Source organism: Oncorhynchus keta, chromosome 25 (assembly GCF_023373465.1).
Source record: "Oncorhynchus keta strain PuntledgeMale-10-30-2019 chromosome 25, Oket_V2, whole genome shotgun sequence".
In the NCBI taxonomy this organism is placed as follows: domain Eukaryota; kingdom Metazoa; phylum Chordata; class Actinopteri; order Salmoniformes; family Salmonidae; genus Oncorhynchus; species Oncorhynchus keta.
The window spans coordinates 48,420,444-48,442,020 of record NC_068445.1 but is presented as its reverse complement, the minus strand read 5'-3'; the positions used below and the strand labels follow the sequence as shown (position 1 = coordinate 48,442,020).

Below are 21,577 nucleotides of genomic sequence, written 5' to 3'. Positions count from 1 at the left end.
CTGGTCTGGGGTCAGTGAGTTGAGCTGGTCTGGGGTCAGTGAGTTGAGCTGGTCTGGGGTCAGTGTGTTGAGCTGGTCTGGGTTGAGCTGGTCTGGGGTCAGTGTGTTGAGCTGGTCTGGGGTCAGTGAGTTGAGCTGGTCTGGGGTCAGTGAGTTGAGCTGGTCTGGGTTGAGCTGGTCTGGGGTCAGTCAGATATAAATGTATCCTATACATCATATACACTGCTCCCTTTAATTACTTGTTAGTATTATCTATTATTCTTATCCATATCGTTTAAACTGCACTGTTGGTTAGTGGCTCGTAAGTAAGCATTTCACTGTTAAGGCTACACCTGTTGTATTCAGCGCATGTAACTAATATCATTTCATTTGATTGGCTGTCAGGTGCAATATTATTGGCTGTCAGGTGCAATATGATTGGCTGTCAGGTGCAATATGATTGGCTGTCAGGTGCAATATGATTGGCTGTCAGGTGCAATATGATTGGCTGTCAGGTGCAATATGATTGGCTGTCAGGTGCAATATGATTGGCTGTCAGGTGCAATATGATTGCCTCTATTCAGTGCATCTCCATCTGTAACGTTGTGAATGTTTCACCTTACTGAACCCTGGTCCCACAGATCCAGCAGCATAGCCTGCTCTGATTGGTCCAGCATGCCGTATGGCCTTCTCCTATTGGTGCGCCTTGAGGAACTCCTTCATGTAATTGGCCAGAGCCTGAGCGTCTTCCACTGTCACAGCGTTGTAGAGAGACGCACGTATTCCTCCCACTGACCTGTAGGGGGAGACACAAACACCATGAGCAAGTAGAGACAGATCGACAGACAGAAATGGTTAGGGTTAAACAGACAGACAGACAGGATTAGACAGACAGGGTTAGGGTTAAACAGACAGACAGGGTTAGGGTTAAACAGACAGACAGGGTTAGGGTTAAACAGACAGGGTTAGACAGACAGACAGGGTTAGACAGACAGACAGGGTTAGGGTTAAACAGACAGACAGGGTTAGGGTTAAACAGACAGACAGGGTTAGGGTTAAACAGACAGACAGGGTTAGACAGACAGACAGGGTTAGGGTTAAACAGACAGACAGGGTTAGTGTTAGACAGACAGGGTCTAAAAGGGGAGGTCACCATTCTGTTAGTACTTGTTGACAGGGTCTAAAAGGGGAGGTCACCATTCTGTTAGTACTTGTTGACAGGGTCTAAAAGGGGAGGTCACCATTCTGTTAGTACTTGTTGACAGGGTTAGTGTTAGACAGACAGGGTCTAAAAGGGGAGGTCACCATTCTGTTAGTACTTGTTGACAGGGTTAGTGTTAGACAGACACGGTCTAAAAGGGGAGGTCACCATTCTGTTAGTACTTGTTGACAGGGTTAGTGTTAGACAGACAGGGTCTAAAAGGGGAGGTCACCATTCTGTTAGTACTTGTTGACAGGGTTAGTGTTAGACAGACAGGGTCTAAAAGGGGAGGTCACCATTCTGTTAGTACTTGTTGACAGGGTTAGTGTTAGACAGAAAGGGTCTAAAAGGGGAGGTCACCATTCTGTTAGTGTTGACAGGGTTAGTGTTAGACAGACAGGGTCTAAAAGGGGAGGTCACCATTCTGTTAGTACTTGTTGACAGGGTTAGTGTTAGACAGACAGGGTCTAAAAGGGGAGGTCACCATTCTGTTAGTACTTGTTGACAGGGTTAGTGTTAGACAGACAGGGTCTAAAAGGGAGGTCACCATTCTGTTAGTACTTGTTGACAGGGTTAGTGTTAGACAGACAGGGTCTAAAAGGGGAGGTCACCATTCTGTTAGTACTTGTTGACAGGGTTAGTGTTAGACAGACAGGGTCTAAAAGGGGAGGTCACCATTCTGTTAGTACTTGTTGACAGGGTTAGTGTTAGACAGACAGGGTCTAAAAGGGGAGGTCACCATTCTGTTAGTACTTGTTGACAGGGTTAGTGTTAGACAGACAGGGTCTAAAAGGGGAGGTCACCATTCTGTTAGTACTTGTTGACAGGGTTAGTGTTAGACAGACAGGGTCTAAAAGGGGAGGTCACCATGTTAGTAGTATTTTCTGTTAGTACTTGTTGACAGGGTTAGTGTTAGACAGACAGGGTCTAAAAGGGGAGGTCACCATTCTGTTAGTACTTGTTGACAGGGTTAGTGTTAGACAGACAGGGTCTAAAAGGGGAGGTCACCATTCTGTTAGTACTTGTTGACAGGGTTAGTGTTAGACAGAAAGGGTCTAAAAGGGGAGGTCACCATTCTGTTAGTACTTGTTGACAGGGTTAGTTTTAGACAGACAGGGTCTAAAAGGGGAGGTCACCATTCTGTTAGTACTTGTTGACAGGGTTAGTGTTAGACAGACAGGGTCTAAAAGGAGGTCACCATTCTGTTAGTACTTGTTGACAGGGTTAGTGTTAGACAGACAGGGTCTAAAACTGGGGAGGTCACCATTCTGTTAGTACTTGTTGACAGGGTTAGTGTTAGACAGACAGGGTCTAAAAGGGGAGGTCACCATTCTGTTAGTACTTGTTGACAGGGTTAGTGTTAGACAGACAGGGTCTAAAAGGGGGTCACCATTCTGTTAGTACTTGTTGACAGGGTTAGTGTTAGACAGACAGGGTCTAAAAGGGGAGGTCACCATTCTGTTAGTACTTGTTGACAGGGTTAGTGTTAGACAGAAAGGGTCTAAAAGGGGAGGTCACCATTCTGTTAGTACTTGTTGACAGGGTTAGTGTTAGACAGACAGGGTCTAAAAGGGGAGGTCACCATTCTGTTAGTACTTGTTGACAGGGTTAGTGTTAGACAGACAGGGTCTAAAAGGGGAGGTCACCATTCTGTTAGTACTTGTTGACAGGGTTAGTGTTAGACAGAAAGGGTCTAAAAGGGAGGTCACCATTCTGTTAGTACTTGTTGACAGGGTTAGTGTTAGACAGACAGGGTCTAAAAGGGGAGGTCACCATTCTGTTAGTACTTGTTGACAGGGTTAGTGTTAGACAGACAGGGTCTAAAAGGGAGGTCACCATTCTGTTAGTACTTGTTGACAGGGTTAGTGTTAGACAGACAGGGTCTAAAAGGGGAGGTCACCATTCTGTTAGTACTTGTTGACAGGGTTAGTGTTAGACAGACAGGGTCTAAAAGGGGAGGTCACCATTCTGTTAGTACTTGTTGACAGGGTTAATGTTAGACAGACAGGGTCTAAAAGGGGAGGTCACCATTCTGTTAGTACTTGTTGACAGGGTTAGTGTTAGACAGACAGGGTCTAAAAGGGGAGGTCACCATTCTGTTAGTACTTGTTGACATGGATCTGTTTCTTACTAAAAACATATTTGAAACAAGCCATTACACTTCATAATTATAATCACATTTCTTCTTCTTCTTCTTCTTCTTCTTATTATTCAGGTTATTACTTATAAATATGAATAAAACATGAAGAAATGGCAGGTTTCGTATGGACAACATGAACCGAGTCAACATGAAGATCTGCCTTCGTTGTCTGTTGGCTTTTATGCAGACCCACTAAACGGAGAACATCCCTGTAAAACACTTATTACAGATCACATTTCAACGACGGTTTTCTAACACTTTTCCCGGAATAGTCACGTAACATCAACAAACCCTGCTACGGTCATTACTGGTTGACTTTTACTTCAGTCATTCTTTAAAAGAGATGCCGCCGTAATGAGATGTAATGCAATGGAAGTGAAAACAGGCCCTTTATACAAGACGTCATCATGTCAAGAGCATTGTATTTATGACTAAAGAGAGTCCAGTCTACTTGAGGAAACTTTTTGCGAATGGACATTTAAAGAAAATCAGACAACTCCCCTTTAAAAGGACCCGCCAATCAAAGCCAACAGCAGCGTCTAATGGGTCTAAGGCACTGCATCGCAGTGTATGAGGCGTCACTACAGACCCGGGTTCGATCCCAGCCGTGACAGGGAGTTCCATATGAGTATATGTTAGCGATCACATTTACTTTTGATACTGAAGTATATTTAAAACCAAATACTTTTGGACTTTTACTCTAGTAGTATTTTACTGGTTGACTTTTACTCTAGTAGTATTTTACTGGTTGACTTTTTACTCTAGTAGTATTTTACTGGTTGACTTTTACTCTAGTAGTATTTTACTATTTGACTTTACTCTAGTAGTATTTTACTGGTTGACTTTTACTCTAGTAGTATTTTACTGGTTGACTTTTACTCTAGTAGTATTTTACTTGTTGACTTTTACTGGTTGACTTACTCTAGTAGTATTTTACTGGTTGACTTTTACTTCAGTTATTTTCTATTAAGCATCTTTACTCTAGTAGTATTTTACTGGTTGACTTTTACTTCCGTTATTTTCTATTAAGCATCTTTACTCTAGTAGTATTTTACTGGTTGACTTTTACTCTAGTAGTATTTTACTGGTTGACTTTTACTTCAGTTATTTTCTATTAAGCATCTTTACTCTAGTAGTATTTTACTGGTTGACTTTTACTTCAGTTATTTTCTATTAAGCATCTTTACTCTAGTAGTATTTCACTGGTTGACTTTTACTTCAGTCATTTTCTATTAAGCATCTTTACTCTAGTAGTATTTTACTGGTTGACTTTTACTTCAGTTATTTTCTATTAAGCATCTTTACTCTAGTAGGACATGTACCTTTCCATCACTGTTTACATGGTTATTAAATGACACAAACACACCTTGAGCAGAGACACAGACGGAAGGGCCCCTTACCCACCAGGCACACATGTACACTGTGTGTGTGTGTGTGTGTGTGTACCTGTGTGTGTGTACCTGTGTGTGTGTGTGTGTACCTGTGTGTGTGTGTGTGTACCTGTGTGTGTGTGTGTGTGTGTGTGTGTGTGTGTGTGTGTGTGTGTGTGTGTACCTGTGCCCTTCAGTGAGATCATCCCCAGTTTGGAGGCTCCATCCAGGAAGTCCTTCTCCAGAGTTTCGTCACCCTGTTTCTTCCCACGCGGAACGGAACGTTCATACGACTACGACACGCCACGTCCACCGGACACCTGACCACGTAACAACACACACACCAGTTACCATGGAGACAGGCACGTTATTTTCACAGCATGTTACACAGGTATTTTATACACTTTACAAACGCCATCTCGTATACCGAACACCTTGTCACACTTCCCAATACAAGGCAGTTACCATGGAGACAGGTTTGAGCCTCCTACTGAATGTTATTTTCTGTTCAGAATTTCTCTCGCCCCCTCCCTCCCTCTCCACTTTCTCCCTCCCTCGCCTCTCCACTTTCTCCCTCCCCTCGCCTCTCCCTCTCCGCTCCTCCCCCTCCCTCCTCTCCCTCGCTCTCCCTCGCTCGCTTCCTCCCTCGCCACTTTCTCCCTCCCTCCAACCCTCGCTTACTCCTCTCCACTTTCGCCTCCTCCTCTCCCTCTCCACTTTCTCCCTCCTCTCCACTCTCCCTCCCTCCCTCTCCCCTCTCCACTCTCTCTCCCTCCCTCTCCACTCTCTCCACTCTCCCCTCCCTCCCTCTCCACTCTCCCTCCTCCCTCTCTCTCCCTCTCCACACTCTCTCCCTCTCCACACTCTCTCCCTCCCCCTCCCCTCTCTCTCCCTCCACTCTCTCCCCCTTCCCCTCTCCACCTCCCTCTCCACTCTCCTCCTCCCTCCCTCCCTCCACTCTCTCCCCCCTCTCCTCCCCTCTCCACTCTCTCCACTCTCCCCTCCTCCCTCTCCACTCCTCTCCCCTCCCCTCTCTCTCCCCTCCACACTCTCTCCTCTCCACACTCTCTCCCTCCCCCTCCACTCTCACTCGCCTCCCCCTCCCTCTCACTCGCCTCCCCCTCCACTCTCTCCCCTCCCTACTCTCTCCCCTCCTCTCCACTCTCTCCCTCCACACTCTCTCCCTCCCCCCTCTCTCCACTCTCTCTCCCTCCACACTCTCTCCCTCCCCTCCCCACTCTCTCTCCCTCTCCACACTCTCTCCCTCTCCACACTCTCTCCTCCCTCCACACTCTCTCCCTCCTCCACACTCTCTCCCTCTCCACACTCTCTCCCTCGCCTCCCCCCACTCTCTCTCCCTCCACTCTCTCTCCCTCCACCCTCTCTCCACACCCTCTCCCTCCCCCCTCAACTCTCTCCTCTCCCTCCCTCTCCACTCTCTCTCTCCCCCTCCCTACTCCCTCCCTCCCCCCCCTCTCTCCCCTCTCCACACTCTCTCCCTCCCTCTCCACACTTTCCCCCTCCCTCTCCACTCTCCCCCTCCCTCTCCACACTCTCCCCTCCCTCCCACTCTCTCCCTCCACTCTCTCCCTCCACTCTCTCCCCACTCTCTCCCTCCCCCTCCACTCTCCTCTCCCTCACTCCTCCCCCTCTCCTCCCTCTCCCTCTCTCCTCCCCACCTCCACTCTCTCCCTCCCCTCTCTCTCCCTCTCCCACTCTCTCCCTCCCCTCCTCTCTCTCTCTCTCTCTCTCTCTCTCCCTCCTCTCCACTCTCTCCCCTCTCTACTCTCTCCCTACTCTCCCTCTCCACACTCTCTCCCTCCCCCTCCTCTCTCTCCCTCCTCCTCCACCTCTCTCCCTCTCCACTCTCTCCCTCTCCACTCTCTCCCTCTCCACTCTCTCCCCTCCCTCCACTCCCCTCCTCTCCACTCCCTCCTCCCTCCACTCTCCCCTCCTCCCCCTCCACTCTCTCTCCCTCTCCACTCTCTCCCTCCCCCTCCACTCCCCTCCACTCCCCTCCTCTCTCTCTCCCTTCCCTCCACTCTCTCCCTCCCCTCCACTCCTCTCCCCCTCTCTCTCCCTCCCCTCCACTCTCTCTCCCTCCCCTCCACTCTCTCCCTCCCTCCACTCTCTCTCCCCCCCCTCCACTCCTCCCCCTCTCCCCTCCACTCTCTCCCTCCCCCTCCACTCTCTCCTCTCCTCCCCTCCCTCTCTCTCCCCTCCTCCACTCTCTCCCCTCCCCTCTCCCTCCACTCCCCTCCTCCCCTCCCCTCTGAAAGGATACTCACGTGTAGAAGTGGTTGGAGGAGTTGATGATATCATAGATCATACTGGACTTCTTCTTGTTGAGCGTTTCCATGGCGTCTACACCTCCGTTGTTCTTTATCCACTCCAGAACCAGACTCATGATGTAGATACTAGAGACAAGAGAGAGAGAGATGACGATGTAGATACTAGAGACAAGAGAGAGAGAGAGAGACGACGATGTAGATACTAGAGACAAAGAGAGAGAGAGATGACGATGTAGATACTAGAGACAAGAGAGAGAGAGATGACGAGATACTAGAGACAAGAGAGAGAGAGAGATGACGTGAGATACTAGAGACAAGAGAGAGAGAGAGATGACGTAGATACTAGAGACAAGAGAGAGAGAGATGACGTAGATACTAGAGACAAGAGAGAGAGAGAGATGACGTAGATACTAGAGACAAGAGAGAGAGAGAGATGACGAGATACTAGAGACAAGAGAGAGAGAGATGACGAGATACTAGAGACGAGAGAGAGAGAGATGACCTAGATACTAGAGACAAGAGAGAGAGAGAGATGATGTAGATAGAGACAAGAGAGACAGAGATGATGTAGATAGAGACAAGAGAGAGAGAGATGATGTAGATACTAGAGAGAAGAGAGAGAGAGATGATGTAGATACTAGAGAGAAGAGAGAGAGAGATGTAGATACTAGAGACAAGAGAGAGAGAGAGATGATGTAGATACTAGAGAGAAGAGAGAGAGAGAGATGATGTAGATACTAGAGACAAGAGAGAGAGAGAGATGATGTAGATACTAGAGACAAGAGAGAGAGAGAGATGATGTAGATACTAGAGACAAGAGAGAGAGAGAGATGATGTAGATACTAGAGACAAGAGAGAGAGAGATGATGATGTAGATACTAGAGACAAGAGAGAGAGAGAGATGATGTAGATACTAGAGACAAGAGAGAGAGAGATGATGTAGATACTAGAGACAAGAGAGAGAGATGATGATGTAGATACTAGAGACAAGAGAGAGAGAGATGATGATGTAGATACTAGAGACAAGAGAGAGAGAGAGATGATGTAGATACTAGAGACAAGAGAGAGATGATGTAGATACTAGAGACAAGAGAGAGATGATGTAGATACTAGAGACAAGAGAGAGAGAGAGAGATGATGTAGATACTAGAGACAAGAGAGAGAGATGATGCAGATACTAGAGACAAGAGAGAGAGATGATGTAGATACTAGAGACAAGAGAGAGATGACGATGTAGATACTAGAGAGAGAGAGAGATGACGATGTAGATACTAGAGACAAGAGAGAGAGAGAGATGACGATGTAGATACTAGAGAGAAGAGAGAGAGAGAGATGACGATGTAGATACTAGAGAGAGAGAGAGATGATGTAGATACTAGAGACAAGAGAGAGAGATGACGATGTAGATACTAGAGAGAAGAGAGAGAGATGACGATGTAGATACTAGAGAGAAGAGAGAGAGATGACGATGTAGATACTAGAGAGAAGAGAGAGAGAGATGATGATGTAGATACTAGAGAGAAGAGAGAGAGAGATGATGATGTAGATACTAGAGAGAAGAGAGAGAGAGATGATGATGTAGATACTAGAGAGAAGAGAGAGAGAGATGATGATGTAGATACTAGAGAGAAGAGAGAGAGAGAGATGATGTAGATACTAGAGAGAAGAGAGAGAGATGATGATGTAGATACTAGAGAGAAGAGAGAGAGAGATGATGATGTAGATACTAGAGAGAAGAGAGAGAGAGATGATGATGTAGATACTAGAGAGAAGAGAGAGAGAGAGAGATGACGATGTAGATACTAGAGAGAAGAGAGAGATGACGATGTAGATACTAGAGAGAAGAGAGAGAGAGATGACGATGTAGATACTAGAGAGAAGAGAGAGAGAGATGACGATGTAGATACTAGAGAGAAGAGAGAGAGAGATGACGATGTAGATACTAGAGAGAGAGAGAGATGACGATGTAGATACTAGAGAGGAGAGAGAGAGAGATGACGATGTAGATACTAGAGAGAAGAGAGAGAGAGAGATGACGATGTAGATACTAGAGAGAAGAGAGAGAGAGAGATGACGATGTAGATACTAGAGAGAAGAGAGAGAGAGATGACGATGTAGATACTAGAGAGAAGAGAGAGAGATGATGATGTAGATACTAGAGAGAAGAGAGAGAGAGAGATGACGATGTAGATACTAGAGAGAAAGAGAGAGAGATGACGATGTAGATACTAGAGAGAAGAGAGAGAGAGATGATGATGTAGATACTAGAGAGAAGAGAGAGAGAGATGACGATGTAGATACTAGAGAGAAAGAGAGAGAGAGAGATGACGATGTAGATACTAGAGAGAAGAGAGAGAGAGAGATGACGATGTAGATACTAGAGAGAAGAGAGAGAGAGAGAGATGACGATGTAGATACTAGAGAGAAGAGAGAGAGAGAGATGACGATGTAGATACTAGAGAGAAGAGAGAGAGATGATGATGATACTAGAGAGAAAGAGAGAGAGATGATGATGTAGATACTAGAGAGAAGAGAGAGAGAGATGACGTATGTAGATACTAGAGAGAAGAGAGAGAGAGATGATGATGTAGATACTAGAGAGAAGAGAGAGAGAGATGATGATGTAGATACTAGAGAGAAGAGAGAGAGATGATGATGTAGATACTAGAGAGAAGAGAGAGAGAGAGATGATGTAGATACTAGAGAGAAGAGAGAGAGAGAGATGATAGATACTAGAGAGAAGAGAGAGAGAGAGATGAGATATAGAGAGAAGAGAGAGATGATGTAGATACTAGAGAGAAGATAGAGATGATGTAGATACTAGAGAGATGATACTAGAGAGAAGAGAGAGAGAGATGATGTAGATACTAGAGAGAGAGAGATACACTGAGTGTACAAAACATTAGGAACACCTTCCTAATATTGAGTTTCACCCTGTCATTTGCCCCAGAACAGCCTCAATTGGCCGGGGCATGGACTCTACAAGGTGTTGAAAGCGTTCTACAGGGATGCTGGCCCATGTTGACTCCAATGTTTCCACAGCTGTCAAGTTGGCTGGATGTCCTTGGGTGGTGGCCCGTTCTAGATACACACGGAAACTAAAAAGAGACCCAGCAGCGTGCAGTTCTTGACACAAACCGGTGCGCCTGACACCTACTACCATACCCTGTTCAAAGACACTTAAATCTATTGGTCTTGCCCCATTCACCCTCTGAATGACACACATACACAATCCATGTCTCAAGGCTTAAAAATCCCTCTTTAACCCCGTCTCCTCCCCTTCATCTACATGTCTCCTCCCCTTCATCTACATGTCTCCCCCCTCATCTACATGTCTCCTCCCCTTCATCTACATGTCTCCTCCCCTTCATCTACATGTCTCCTCCCCTTCATCTACATGTCTCCCCCCCCCTCATCTACATGTCTCCTCCCCTTCATCTACATGTCTCCTCCCCTTCATCTACACTGATTGAAGTGGATTTAACAGGTGACATCAATAAGGGATCATAGCTTTCACCTGGATTCACCTGGTCAGTCTGTCATGGAAAGAACAGGTGTCCCTAATATGTTGTATTATGTATGTATGTATGGCAGTGAAGGGTCCACTATATGGCAGTGAAGGGTGGGGTCCACTATATGGCAGTGAAGGGTAGGGTCCACTATATGGCAGTGAAGGGTGGGGTCCACTATATGGCAGTGAAGGGTGGGGTCCACTATATGGCAGTGAAGGGTAGGGTCCACTATATGGCAGTGAAGGGTCCACTATATGGCAGTGAAGGGTGGGGTCCACTATATGGGTCCACTATATGGCAGTGTGGGGTCCACTATATGGCAGTGAAGGGTGGGGTCCACTATATGGCAGTGAAGGGTGGGGTCCACTATATGGGTCCACTATATGGCAGTGAAGGGTGGGGTCCACTATATGGCAGTGAAGGGTGGGGTCCACTATATGGCAGTGAAAGGTGGGGTCCACTATATGGCAGTGAAGGGTGGGGTCCACTATATGGGTCCACTATATGGCAGTGAAGGGTCCACTATATGGCAGTGAAGGGTGGGGTCCACTATATGGCAGTGAAGGGTGGGGTCCACTATATGGCAGTGAAGGGTGGGGTCCACTATATGGCAGTGAAGGGTGGGGTCCACTATATGGCAGTGAAGGGTGGGGTCCACTATATGGCAGTGAAGGGTGGGGTCCACTATATGGCAGTGAAGGGTGGGGTCCACTATATGGGTCCACTATATGGCAGTGAAGAGTGGGGTCCACTATATGGCAGTGAAGGGTGGGGTCCACTATATGGGTCCACTATATGGCAGTGAAGGGTCCACTATATGGCAGTGAAGGGTCCACTATATGGCAGTGAGGGGTCCACTATATGGCAGTGAAGTGTCCACTATATGGCAGTGTGGGGTCCACTATATGGCAGTGAAGGGTCCACTATATGGCAGTGAAGGGTCCACTATATGGCAGTGAAGGGTCCACTATATGGCAGTGAAGGGTCCACTATATGGCAGTGAAGGGTCCACTATATGGCAGTGAAGGGTCCACTATATGGCAGTGAAGGGTCCACTATATGGCAGTGAGGGGTCCACTATATGGCAGTGTGGGGTCCACTATATGGCAGTGAAGGGTCCACTATATGGCAGTGAAGGGTCCACTATATGGCAGTGAAGGGTCCACTATATGGCAGTGAAGGGTCCACTATATGGCAGTGAAGGTCCACTATATGGCAGTGAAGGGTCCACTATATGGCAGTGAAGGGTCCACTATATGGCAGTGAAGGGTCCACTATATGGCAGTGAAGGGTCCACTATATGGCAGTGAAAGGGTGGGGTCCACTATATGGCAGTGAAGGGTGGGGTCCACTATATGGCAGTGAAGGGTGGGGTCCACTATATGGGTCCACTATATGGCAGTGAAGGGTGGGGTCCACTATATGGCAGTGAAGGGTGGGGTCCACTATATGGCAGTGAAGGGTCCACTATATGGCAGTGAAGGGTCCACTATATGGCAGTGAAGGGTGGGGTCCACTATATGGCAGTGAAGGGTCCACTATATGGCAGTGAAGGGTCCACTATATGGCAGTGAAGGGTCCACTATATGGCAGTGAAGGGTCCACTATATGGCAGTGAAGGGTCCACTATATGGCAGTGAAGGGTCCACTATATGGCAGTGAAGGGTCCACTATATGGCAGTGAAGGGTCCACTATATGGCAGTGAGGGGTCCACTATATGGCAGTGAGGGGTCCACTATATGGCAGTGAAGGGTCCACTATATGGCAGTGAAGGGTCCACTATATGGCAGTGAAGAGTCCACTATATGGCAGTGAAGGGTCCACTATATGGCAGTGAAGGGTCCACTATATGGCAGTGAAGGGTCCACTATATGGCAGTGAAGGGTCCACTATATGGCAGTGAAGGGTCCACTATATGGCAGTGAAGGGTCCACTATATGGCAGTGAAGGGTCCACTATATGGCAGTGAAAGGGTGGGGTCCACTATATGGCAGTGAAGGGTGGGGTCCACTATATGGGTCCACTATATGGCAGTGAAGGGTGGGGTCCACTATATGGCAGTGAAGGGTGGGGTCCACTATATGGGTCCACTATATGGCAGTGAAGGGTGGGGTCCACTATATGGCAGTGAAGGGTGGGGTCCACTATATGGCAGTGAAGGGTGGGGTCCACTATATGGCAGTGAAGGGTGGGGTCCACTATATGGCAGTGAAGGGTGGGGTCCACTATATGGCAGTGAAGGGTGGGGTCCACTATATGGCAGTGTGGGGTCCACTATATGGCAGTGAAGAGTGGGGTCCACTATATGGCAGTGAAGGGTGGGGTCCACTATATGGGTCCACTATATGGCAGTGTGGGGTCCACTATAATACAGTGAAGGGTGGGGTCAACTATATGGGTCCACTATATGGCAGTGAAGGGTCCACTATATGGCAGTGAAGGGTGGGGTCCACTATATGGCAGTGAAGGGTGGGGTCCACTATATGGCAGTGAAGGGTGGGGTCCACTACATGGCAGTGAAGGGTGGGGTCCACTACATGGCAGTGAAGTGTGGGGTCCACTATATGGCAGTGAAGGGTCCACTATATGGCAGTGAAGGGTCCACTATATGGCAGTGAAGGGTCCACTATATGGCAGTGAAGGGTGGGGTCCACTATACGGCAGTGTAGGGTGGGGTCCACTATACGGCAGTGTGGGGTCCACTATACGGCAGTGTGGGGTCCACTATACGGCAGTGTGGGGTCCACTATACGGCAGTGTGGGGTCCACTATACGGCAGTGTGGGGTCCACTATACGGCAGTGTGGGGTCCACTATACGGCAGTGTGGGGTCCACTATACGGCAGTGTGGGGTCCACTATACGGCAGTGTGGGGTCCACTATATGGCAGTGTGGGGTCCACTATATGGCAGTGTGGGGTCCACTATATGGCAGTGTGGGGTCCACTATATGGCAGTGTGGGGTCCACTATATGGCAGTGTGGGGTCCACTATATGGCAGTGAAGGGTCCACTATATCAAATCAAATTTATTTATATAGCCCTTCGTACATCAGCTGATATCTCAAAGTGCTGTACAGAAACCCAGCCTAAAACCCCAAACAGCAAACAATGCAGGTGTAAAAGCACGGTGGCTAGGAAAACTCCCTAGAAAGGCCAAAACCTAGGAAGAAACCTAGAGAGGAACCGGGCTATGTGGGGTGGCCAGTCCTCTTCTGGCTGTGCCGGGTAGAGATTATAACAGAACATGACCAAGATGTTCAAATGTTCATAAATGACCAGCATGGTCGAATAATAATAAGGCAGAACAATTGAAACTGAGCAGCAGCACAGTCAGGTGGACTGGGGACAGCAAGGAGTCATCATGTCAGGTAGTCCTGGGGCATGGTCCTAGGGCTCAGGTCAGTTGAAACTGGAGCAGGAGCATGGCCAGGTGGACTGGGGACAGCAAGGAGTCCTCATGTCAGGTAGTCCTGGGACATGGTCCTAGGGCTCAGGTCCTCCGAGAGAGAGAAAGAAAGAGAGAAGGAGAGAATTAGAGAACGCACACTTAGATTCACACAGGACACCGAATAGGACAGGAGAAGTACTCCAGATATAACAAACTGACCCTAGCCCCGACACATAAACTACTGCAGCATAAATACTGGAGGCTGAGACAGGAGGGGTCAGGAGACACTGTGGCCCCATCCGAGGACACCCCGGACAGGGCCAAACAGGAAGGATATAACCCCACCCACTTTGCCAAAGCACATCCCCCACACCACTAGAGGGATATCTTCAACCACCAACTTACCATCCTGAGACAAGGCCGAGTATAGCCCACAAAGATCTCCGCCACGGTACAACCCAAGGGGGGCAACCCAGACAGGCCGACCACAACAGTGAATCAACCCACCCAGGTGACGCACCCCCACCCAGGGACGGCACGAGAGAGCCCCAGCAAGCCAGTGACTCAGCCCCCGTAACAGGGTTAGAGGCAGAGAATCCCAGTGGAAAGAGGGGAACCGGCCAGGCAGAGACAGCAAGGGCGGTTCGTTGCTCCAGAGCCTTTCCGTTCACCTTCCCACTCCTGGGCCAGACTACACTCAATCATATGACCCACTGAAGAGATGAGTCTTCAGTAAAGACTTAAAGGTTGAGACCGAGTTTGCGTCTCTGACATGGGTAGGCAGACCGTTCCATAAAAATGGAGCTCTATAGGAGAAAGCCCTGCCTCCAGCTGTTTGCTTAGAAATTCTAGGGACAATTAGGAGGCCTGCGTCTTGTGACCGTAGCGTACGTGTAGGTATGTACGGCAGGACCAAATCAGAGAGGTAGGTAGGAGCAAGCCCATGTAATGCTTTGTAGGTTAGCAGTAAAACCTTGAAATCAGCCCTTGCTTTGACAGGAAGCCAGTGTAGAGAGGCTAGCACTGGAGTAATATGATCAAATTTTTTGGTTCTAGTCAGGATTCTAGCAGCCGTATTTAGCACTAACTGAAGTTTATTTAGTGCTTTATCCGGGTAGCCGGAAAATAGAGCATTGCAGTAGTCTAACCTAGAAGTGACAAAAGCATGGATTAATTTTTCTGCATCATTTTTGGACAGAAAGTTTCTGATTTTTGCAATGTTACGTAGATGGAAAAAGCTGTCCTCGAAATGGTCTTGATATGTTCTTCAAAAGAGAGATCAGGGTCCAGAGTAACGCAGAGGTCCTTCACAGTTTTATTTGAGATGACTGTACAACCATTAAGATTCATTGTCAGATTCAACAGAAGATCTCTTTGTTTCTTGGTACCTAGAACAAGCATCTCTGTTTTGTCCGAGTTTAAAAGTAGAAAGTTTCCAGCCATCCACTTCCTTATGTCTGAAACACAGGCTTCTAGCGAGGGCAATTTTGGGGCTTCACCATGTTTCATTGAAATGTACAGCTGTGTGTCAGCCGCATAGCAGTGAAAGTTAACATGTTTTCGAATGACATCCCAAGAGGGAAAATATATAGTGAAAACAATAGTGGTTCTAAAACAGAACCTTGAGGAACACCGAAATGTACAGTTGATTTGTCAGAGGACAAACCATTCACAAGAACAAACTGATATCTTTCCGATAGATAAGATCTAAACCAGGCCAGAACTTGTCAGTGTAGACCAATTTGGGTTTCCAATCTCTCCAAAAGAATGTGGTGATCGATGGTATCAAAAGCAGCACTAAGGTCTAGGAGCACGAGGACAGATGCAGAGCTCGGTCCGATGCCATTAAAATGTCATTTACCACCTTCACAAGTGCCGTCTCAGTGCTATGATGGGGTCTAAAACCAGACTGAAGCATTTCGTATACATTGTTTGTCTTCAGGAAGGCAGTGAGTTGCTGCGCAACAGCCTTCTCTAAAATCTTTGAGAGGAATGGAAGATTCGATATAGGCCGATAGTTTTTATATTTTCTGGGTCAAGGTTTGGCTTTTTCAAGAGAGGCTTTATTACTGCCACTTTTAGTGAGTTTGGTACACATCCAGTGGATAGAGAGCCGTTTATTATGTTCAACATAGGAGGGCCAAGCACAGGAAGCAGCTCTTTCAGTAGTTTAGTTGGAATAGGGTCCAGTATACAGCTTGAAGGTTTAGAGGCCATGATTATTTTCATCATTGTGTCAAGAGATATAGTACTAAAACACTTGAGCGTCTCTCTTGATCCTAGGTCCTGGCAGAGTTGTGCAGACTCAGGACAACTGAGGTTTGGAGGAATACGCAGGTTTAAAGAGGAGTCCGTAATTTGCTTTCTAATAATCATAATCTTTCCTCAAAGAAGTTCATGAATTTATCACTGCTAAAGTGAAAGTCATCCTCTCTTGGGGAATGCTGCTTTTTAGTTAGCTTTGCCACAGTATCAAAAAGGAATTTCGGATTGTTCTTATTTTCCTCAATTAAGTTAGAAAAATAGGACGATCGAGCAGCAGTAAGGGCTCTTCGGTACTGCACGGTACCGTCCTTCCAAGCTAGTCGGAAGACTTCCAGTTTGGTGTGGCGCCATTTCCGTTCCAATTTTCTGGAAGCTTGCTTCAGAGCTCGGGTATTTTCTGTGTACCAGGGAGCTAGTTTCTTATGAGACATTTTTTTAGTTTTTAGGGGTGCAACTGCATCTAGGTATTGCGCAAGGTTAAATTGAGATCCTCAGTTAGGTGGTTAACGGATTTTTGTCCTCTGGCGTCCTTGGGTAGGCAGAGGGAGTCTGGAAGGGCATCAAGGAATCTTTGTGTTGTCTGTGAATTTATAGCACGACTTTTGATGTTCCTTGGTTGGGGTCTGAGCAGATTATTTGTTGCAATTGCAAACGTAATAAAATGGTGGTCCGATAGTCCAGGATTATGAGGAAAAACATTAAGATCCACAACATTTATTCCATGGGACAAAACTAGGTCCAGCGTATGACTGTGACAGTGAGTGGGTCCAGAGACATGTTGGACAAAACCCACTGAGTCGATGATGGCTCCAAAAGCCTTTTGGAGTGGGTCTGTGGACTTTTCCATGTGAATATTAAAGTCACCAAAGATTAGAATATTATCTGCAATGACTACAAGGTCTGATAGGAATTCAGGGAACTCAGTGAGAAACGCTGTATATGGCCCAGGAGGCCTGTAAACAGTAGCTATAAAAAGTGATTGAGTAGGCTGCATAGATTTCATGACTAGAAGCTCAAAAGACGAAAACGCTATTTTTTTTTTTTTGTAAATTGAAATTTGCTATCGTAAATGTTAGCAACACCTCCGCCTTTGCGGGATGCACGGGGATATGGTCACTAGTGTAGCCAGGAGGTGAGGCCTCATTTAACACAGTAAATTCATCAGGCTTAAGCCATGTTTCAGTCAGGCCAATCACATCAAGATTATGATCAGTGATTAGTTCATTGACTATAATTGCCTTTGAAGTAAGGGATCTAACATTAAGTAGCCCTATTTTGAGATGTGAGGTATCATGATCTCTTTCAGTAATGACAGGAATGGAGGTGGTCTTTATCCTAGTGAGATTGCTAAGGCGAACACCGCCATGTTTAGTTTTGCCCAACCTAGGTCGAGGCACAGACACGGTCTCAATGGTGATAGCTGAGCTGACTACACTGACTATGCTAGTGGCAGACTCCACTATGCTGGCAGGCTGGCTAATAGCCTGCTGCCTGGCCTGCACCCTATTTCATTGTGGAGCTAGAGGAGTTAGAGCCCTGTCTATGTTGGCAGATAAGATGAGAGCACCCTCCAGCTAGGATGGAGTCCGTCACTCCTCAGCAGGTCAGGCTTGGTCCTGTTTGTGGGTGAGTCCCAGAAAGAGGGCCAATTATCTACAAATTCTATCTTTTGGGAGGGGCAGAAAACAGTTTTCAACCAGCGATTGAGTTGTGAGACTCTGCTGTAGAGCTCATCACTCCCTAACTGGGAGGGGGCCAGAGACAATTACTCGATGCCGACACATCTTTCTAGCTGATATGCACGCAGAAGCTATGTTGCGCTTGGTGATCTCTGACTGTTTCATCCTAACATCGTTGGTGCCGACGTGGATAACAATATCTCTATACTCTACACTCGCCAGTTTTAGCTTTAGCCAGCACCATCTTCAGATTAGCCTTAACGTCGGTAGCCCTGCCCCCCGGGTAAACAGTGTATGATCGCTGGATGATTCGCTTTAAGTCTAATACTGCGGGTAATGGAGTCGCCAATGACTAGAGTTTTCAATTTGTCAGAGCTAATGGTGGGAAGCTTCGGCGTCTCAGACCCCGTAACGGGAGGAGTAGAGACCAGAGAAGACTCGGCCTCTGACACCGACCCGCTGCTTAATGGGGAAAACCGGTTGAAAGTTTCTGTCTGCTGAATGAGCGACACCGGTTGAGCGTTCCTACAGCATTTCCTTCCAGAAACCGTGAGAAAGTTGTCCGGCTGCGGGGACTGTGCCAGGGGATTTATACTACTATCTGCACTTACTGGTGGCACAGACGCTGTTTCATCCTTTCCTACACTGAAATTACCCTTGCCTAACGATTGCGTCTGAAGCTGGGCTTGCAGTACAGCTATCCTCGCCGTAAGGCTAACACAGCGGCTGCAATTAGAAGGCATCATGTTAATGTTACTACTTAGCTCGGCTGTTGGAGGTCCTGACGAATCGTGTCCAGATAAAGCGTCCGGAGTGAAAAAGTTGAGGAAAAATAAATATATGAACGGTAATTAAAAAGTGAAACCCGTAAAGTTGTCAGGTAGCAAAATAGGTTGGCAACAAAACGCACAGCAATTCGAAAACAAGCCTGCAAGTTCAAAACCTCAACCTACTTGAAGGTAACAGCTCTCCAGTGAAGGGTATAGTGGACCCAGTGAGGGGTCCACTATACGGCAGTGTGGGGTCCACTATACGGCAGTGTGGGGTCCACTATACGGCAGTGTGGGGTCCACTATACGGCAGTGTGGGGTCCACTATACGGCAGTGTGGGGTCCACTATACGGCAGTGTGGGGTCCACTATACGGCAGTGTGGGGTCCACTATACGGCAGTGTGGGGTCCACTATACGGCAGTGTGGGGTCCACTATACGGCAGTGTGGGGTCCACTATACGGCAGTGTGGGGTCCACTATACGGCAGTGTGGGGTCCACTATACGGCAGTGTGGGGTCCACTATACGGCAGTGTGGGGTCCACTATACGGCAGTGTGGGGTCCACTATACGGCAGTGTGGGGTCCACTATACGGCAGTGTGGGGTCCACTATACGGCAGTGTGGGGTCCACTATACGGCAGTGTGGGGTCCACTATACGGCAGTGTGGGGTCCACTATATGGCAGTGTGGGGTCCACTATATGGCAGTGTGGGGTCCACTATATGGCAGTGTGGGGTCCACTATATGGCAGTGTGGGGTCCACTATATGGCAGTGAAGGGTGGGGTCCACTATATGGGTCCACTATATGGCAGTGAAGGGTGGGGTCCACTATATGGGTCCACTATATGGCAGTGAAGGGTGGGGTCCACTATATGGCAGTGAAGGGTGGGGTCCACTATATGGGTCCACTATATGGCAGTGAAGGCTGGGGTCCACTATATGGCAGTGAAGTGTGGGGTCCACTATATGGCAGTGAAGGGTGGGGTCCACTATATGGGTCCACTATATGGCAGTGAAGGGTCCACTATATGGCAGTGAAGGGTGGGGTCCACTATACGGCAGTGTGGGGTCCACTATATGGCAGTGTGGGGTCCACTATATGGCAGTGTGGGGTCCACTATATGGCAGTGTGGGGTCCACTATATGGCAGTGAGGGGTCCACTATATGGCAGTGAAGGGTGGGGTCCACTATATGGCAGTGAAGGGTCCACTATATGGCAGTGAAGGGTCCACTATATGGCAGTGAAGGGTCCACTATATGGCAGTGAAGGGTCCACTATATGGCAGTGAAGGGTCCACTATATGGCAGTGAAGGGTCCACTATATGGCAGTGAAGGGTGGGGTCCACTATATGGCAGTGAAAGGGTGGGGTCCACTATATGGCAGTGAAGGGTGGGGTCCACTATATGGCAGTGAAGAGTGGGGTGCACTATATGGCAGTGAAGGGTGGGGTCCACTATATGGCAGTGAAGGGTGGGGTCCACTATATGGCAGTGTGGGGTCCACTATATGGCAGTGAAGAGTGGGGTCCACTATATGGCAGTGAAGGGAGGGGTCCACTATATGGGTCCACTATATGGCAGTGTGGGGTCCACTATAATACAGTGAAGGGTGGGGTCAACTATATGGGTCCACTATATGGCAGTGAAGGGTCCACTATATGGCAGTGAAGGGTCCACTATATGGCAGTGAAGGGTGGGGTCCACTATATGGCAGTGAAGGGTGGGGTCCACTACATGGCAGTGAAGGGTGGGGTCCACTACATGGCAGTGAAGGGTGGGGTCCACTATATGGCAGTGAAGGGTGGGGTCCACTATATGGCAGTGAAGTGTGGGGTCCACTATATGGCAGTGAAGAGTGGGGTCCACTATATGGCAGTGAAGTGGGGGTCCACTATATGGCAGTGAAGGGTCCACTATATGGCAGTGAAGGGTCCACTATATGGCAGTGAAGGGTGGGGTCCACTATACGGCAGTGTGGGGTCCACTATACGGCAGTGTGGGGTCCACTATACGGCAGTGTGGGGTCCACTATATGGCAGTGTGGGGTCCACTATACGGCAGTGTGGGGTCCACTATACGGCAGTGTGGGGTCCACTATACGGCAGTGTGGGGTCCACTATATGGCAGTGTGGGGTCCACTATATGGCAGTGTGGGGTCCACTATATGGCAGTGTGGGGTCCACTATATGGCAGTGTGGGGTCCACTATATGGCAGTGTGGGGTCCACTATATGGCAGTGTGGGGTCCACTATATGGCAGTGTGGGGTCCACTATATGGCAGTGTGGGGTCCACTATATGGCAGTGAAGGGTGGGGTCCACTATATGGCAGTGAAGGGTCCACTATATGGCAGTGAAGGGTGGGGTCAACTATATGGGTCCACTATATGGCAGTGAAGGGTGGGGTCCACTATATGGGTCCACTATATGGCAGTGAAGGGTGGGGTCCACTATATGGCAGTGAAGGGTGGGTCCACTATATGGGTCCACTATATGGCAGTGAAGGCTGGGGTCCACTATATGGCAGTGAAGTGTGGGGTCCACTATATGGCAGTGAAGGGTGGGGTCCACTATATGGCAGTGAAGGGTCCACTATATGGCAGTGAAGGGTGGGGTCCACTATATGGCAGTGTGGGGTCCACTATACGGCAGTGTGGGGTCCACTATACGGCAGTGTGGGGTCCACTATATGGCAGTGTGGGGTCCACTATATGGCAGTGTGGGGTCCACTATACGGCAGTGTGGGGTCCACTATATGGCAGTGTGGGGTCCACTATATGGCAGTGTGGGGTCCACTATATGGCAGTGTGGGGTCCACTATATGGCAGTGTGGGGTCCACTATATGGCAGTGAAGGGTGGGGTCCACTATATGGCAGTGAAGGGTGGGGTCCACTATATGGCAGTGAAGTGTGGGGTCCACTATATGGGTCCACTATATGGCAGTGAAGGGTGGGGTCCACTATATGGGTCCACTATA

At 48.1% G+C, this 21,577-nt stretch overlaps 1 protein-coding gene across 1 annotated transcript in view; it reads right to left on the bottom strand.

The window, feature by feature from the left end:
- Positions 1-273: 273 nt before the first annotated feature.
- The window catches only part of LOC118372989 (phosphoserine aminotransferase), a 41,646-nt gene continuing 20,342 nt past the window's right edge, over positions 274-21,577 (bottom strand). Inside the window, 4 exon segments of the mRNA XM_052479812.1 lie at positions 274-781; positions 4,880-4,952; positions 4,955-5,010; positions 6,979-7,107. Coding sequence (XP_052335772.1) covers positions 673-781; positions 4,880-4,952; positions 4,955-5,010; positions 6,979-7,107 — 367 coding nt within the window. The 3' untranslated portion in view covers positions 274-672.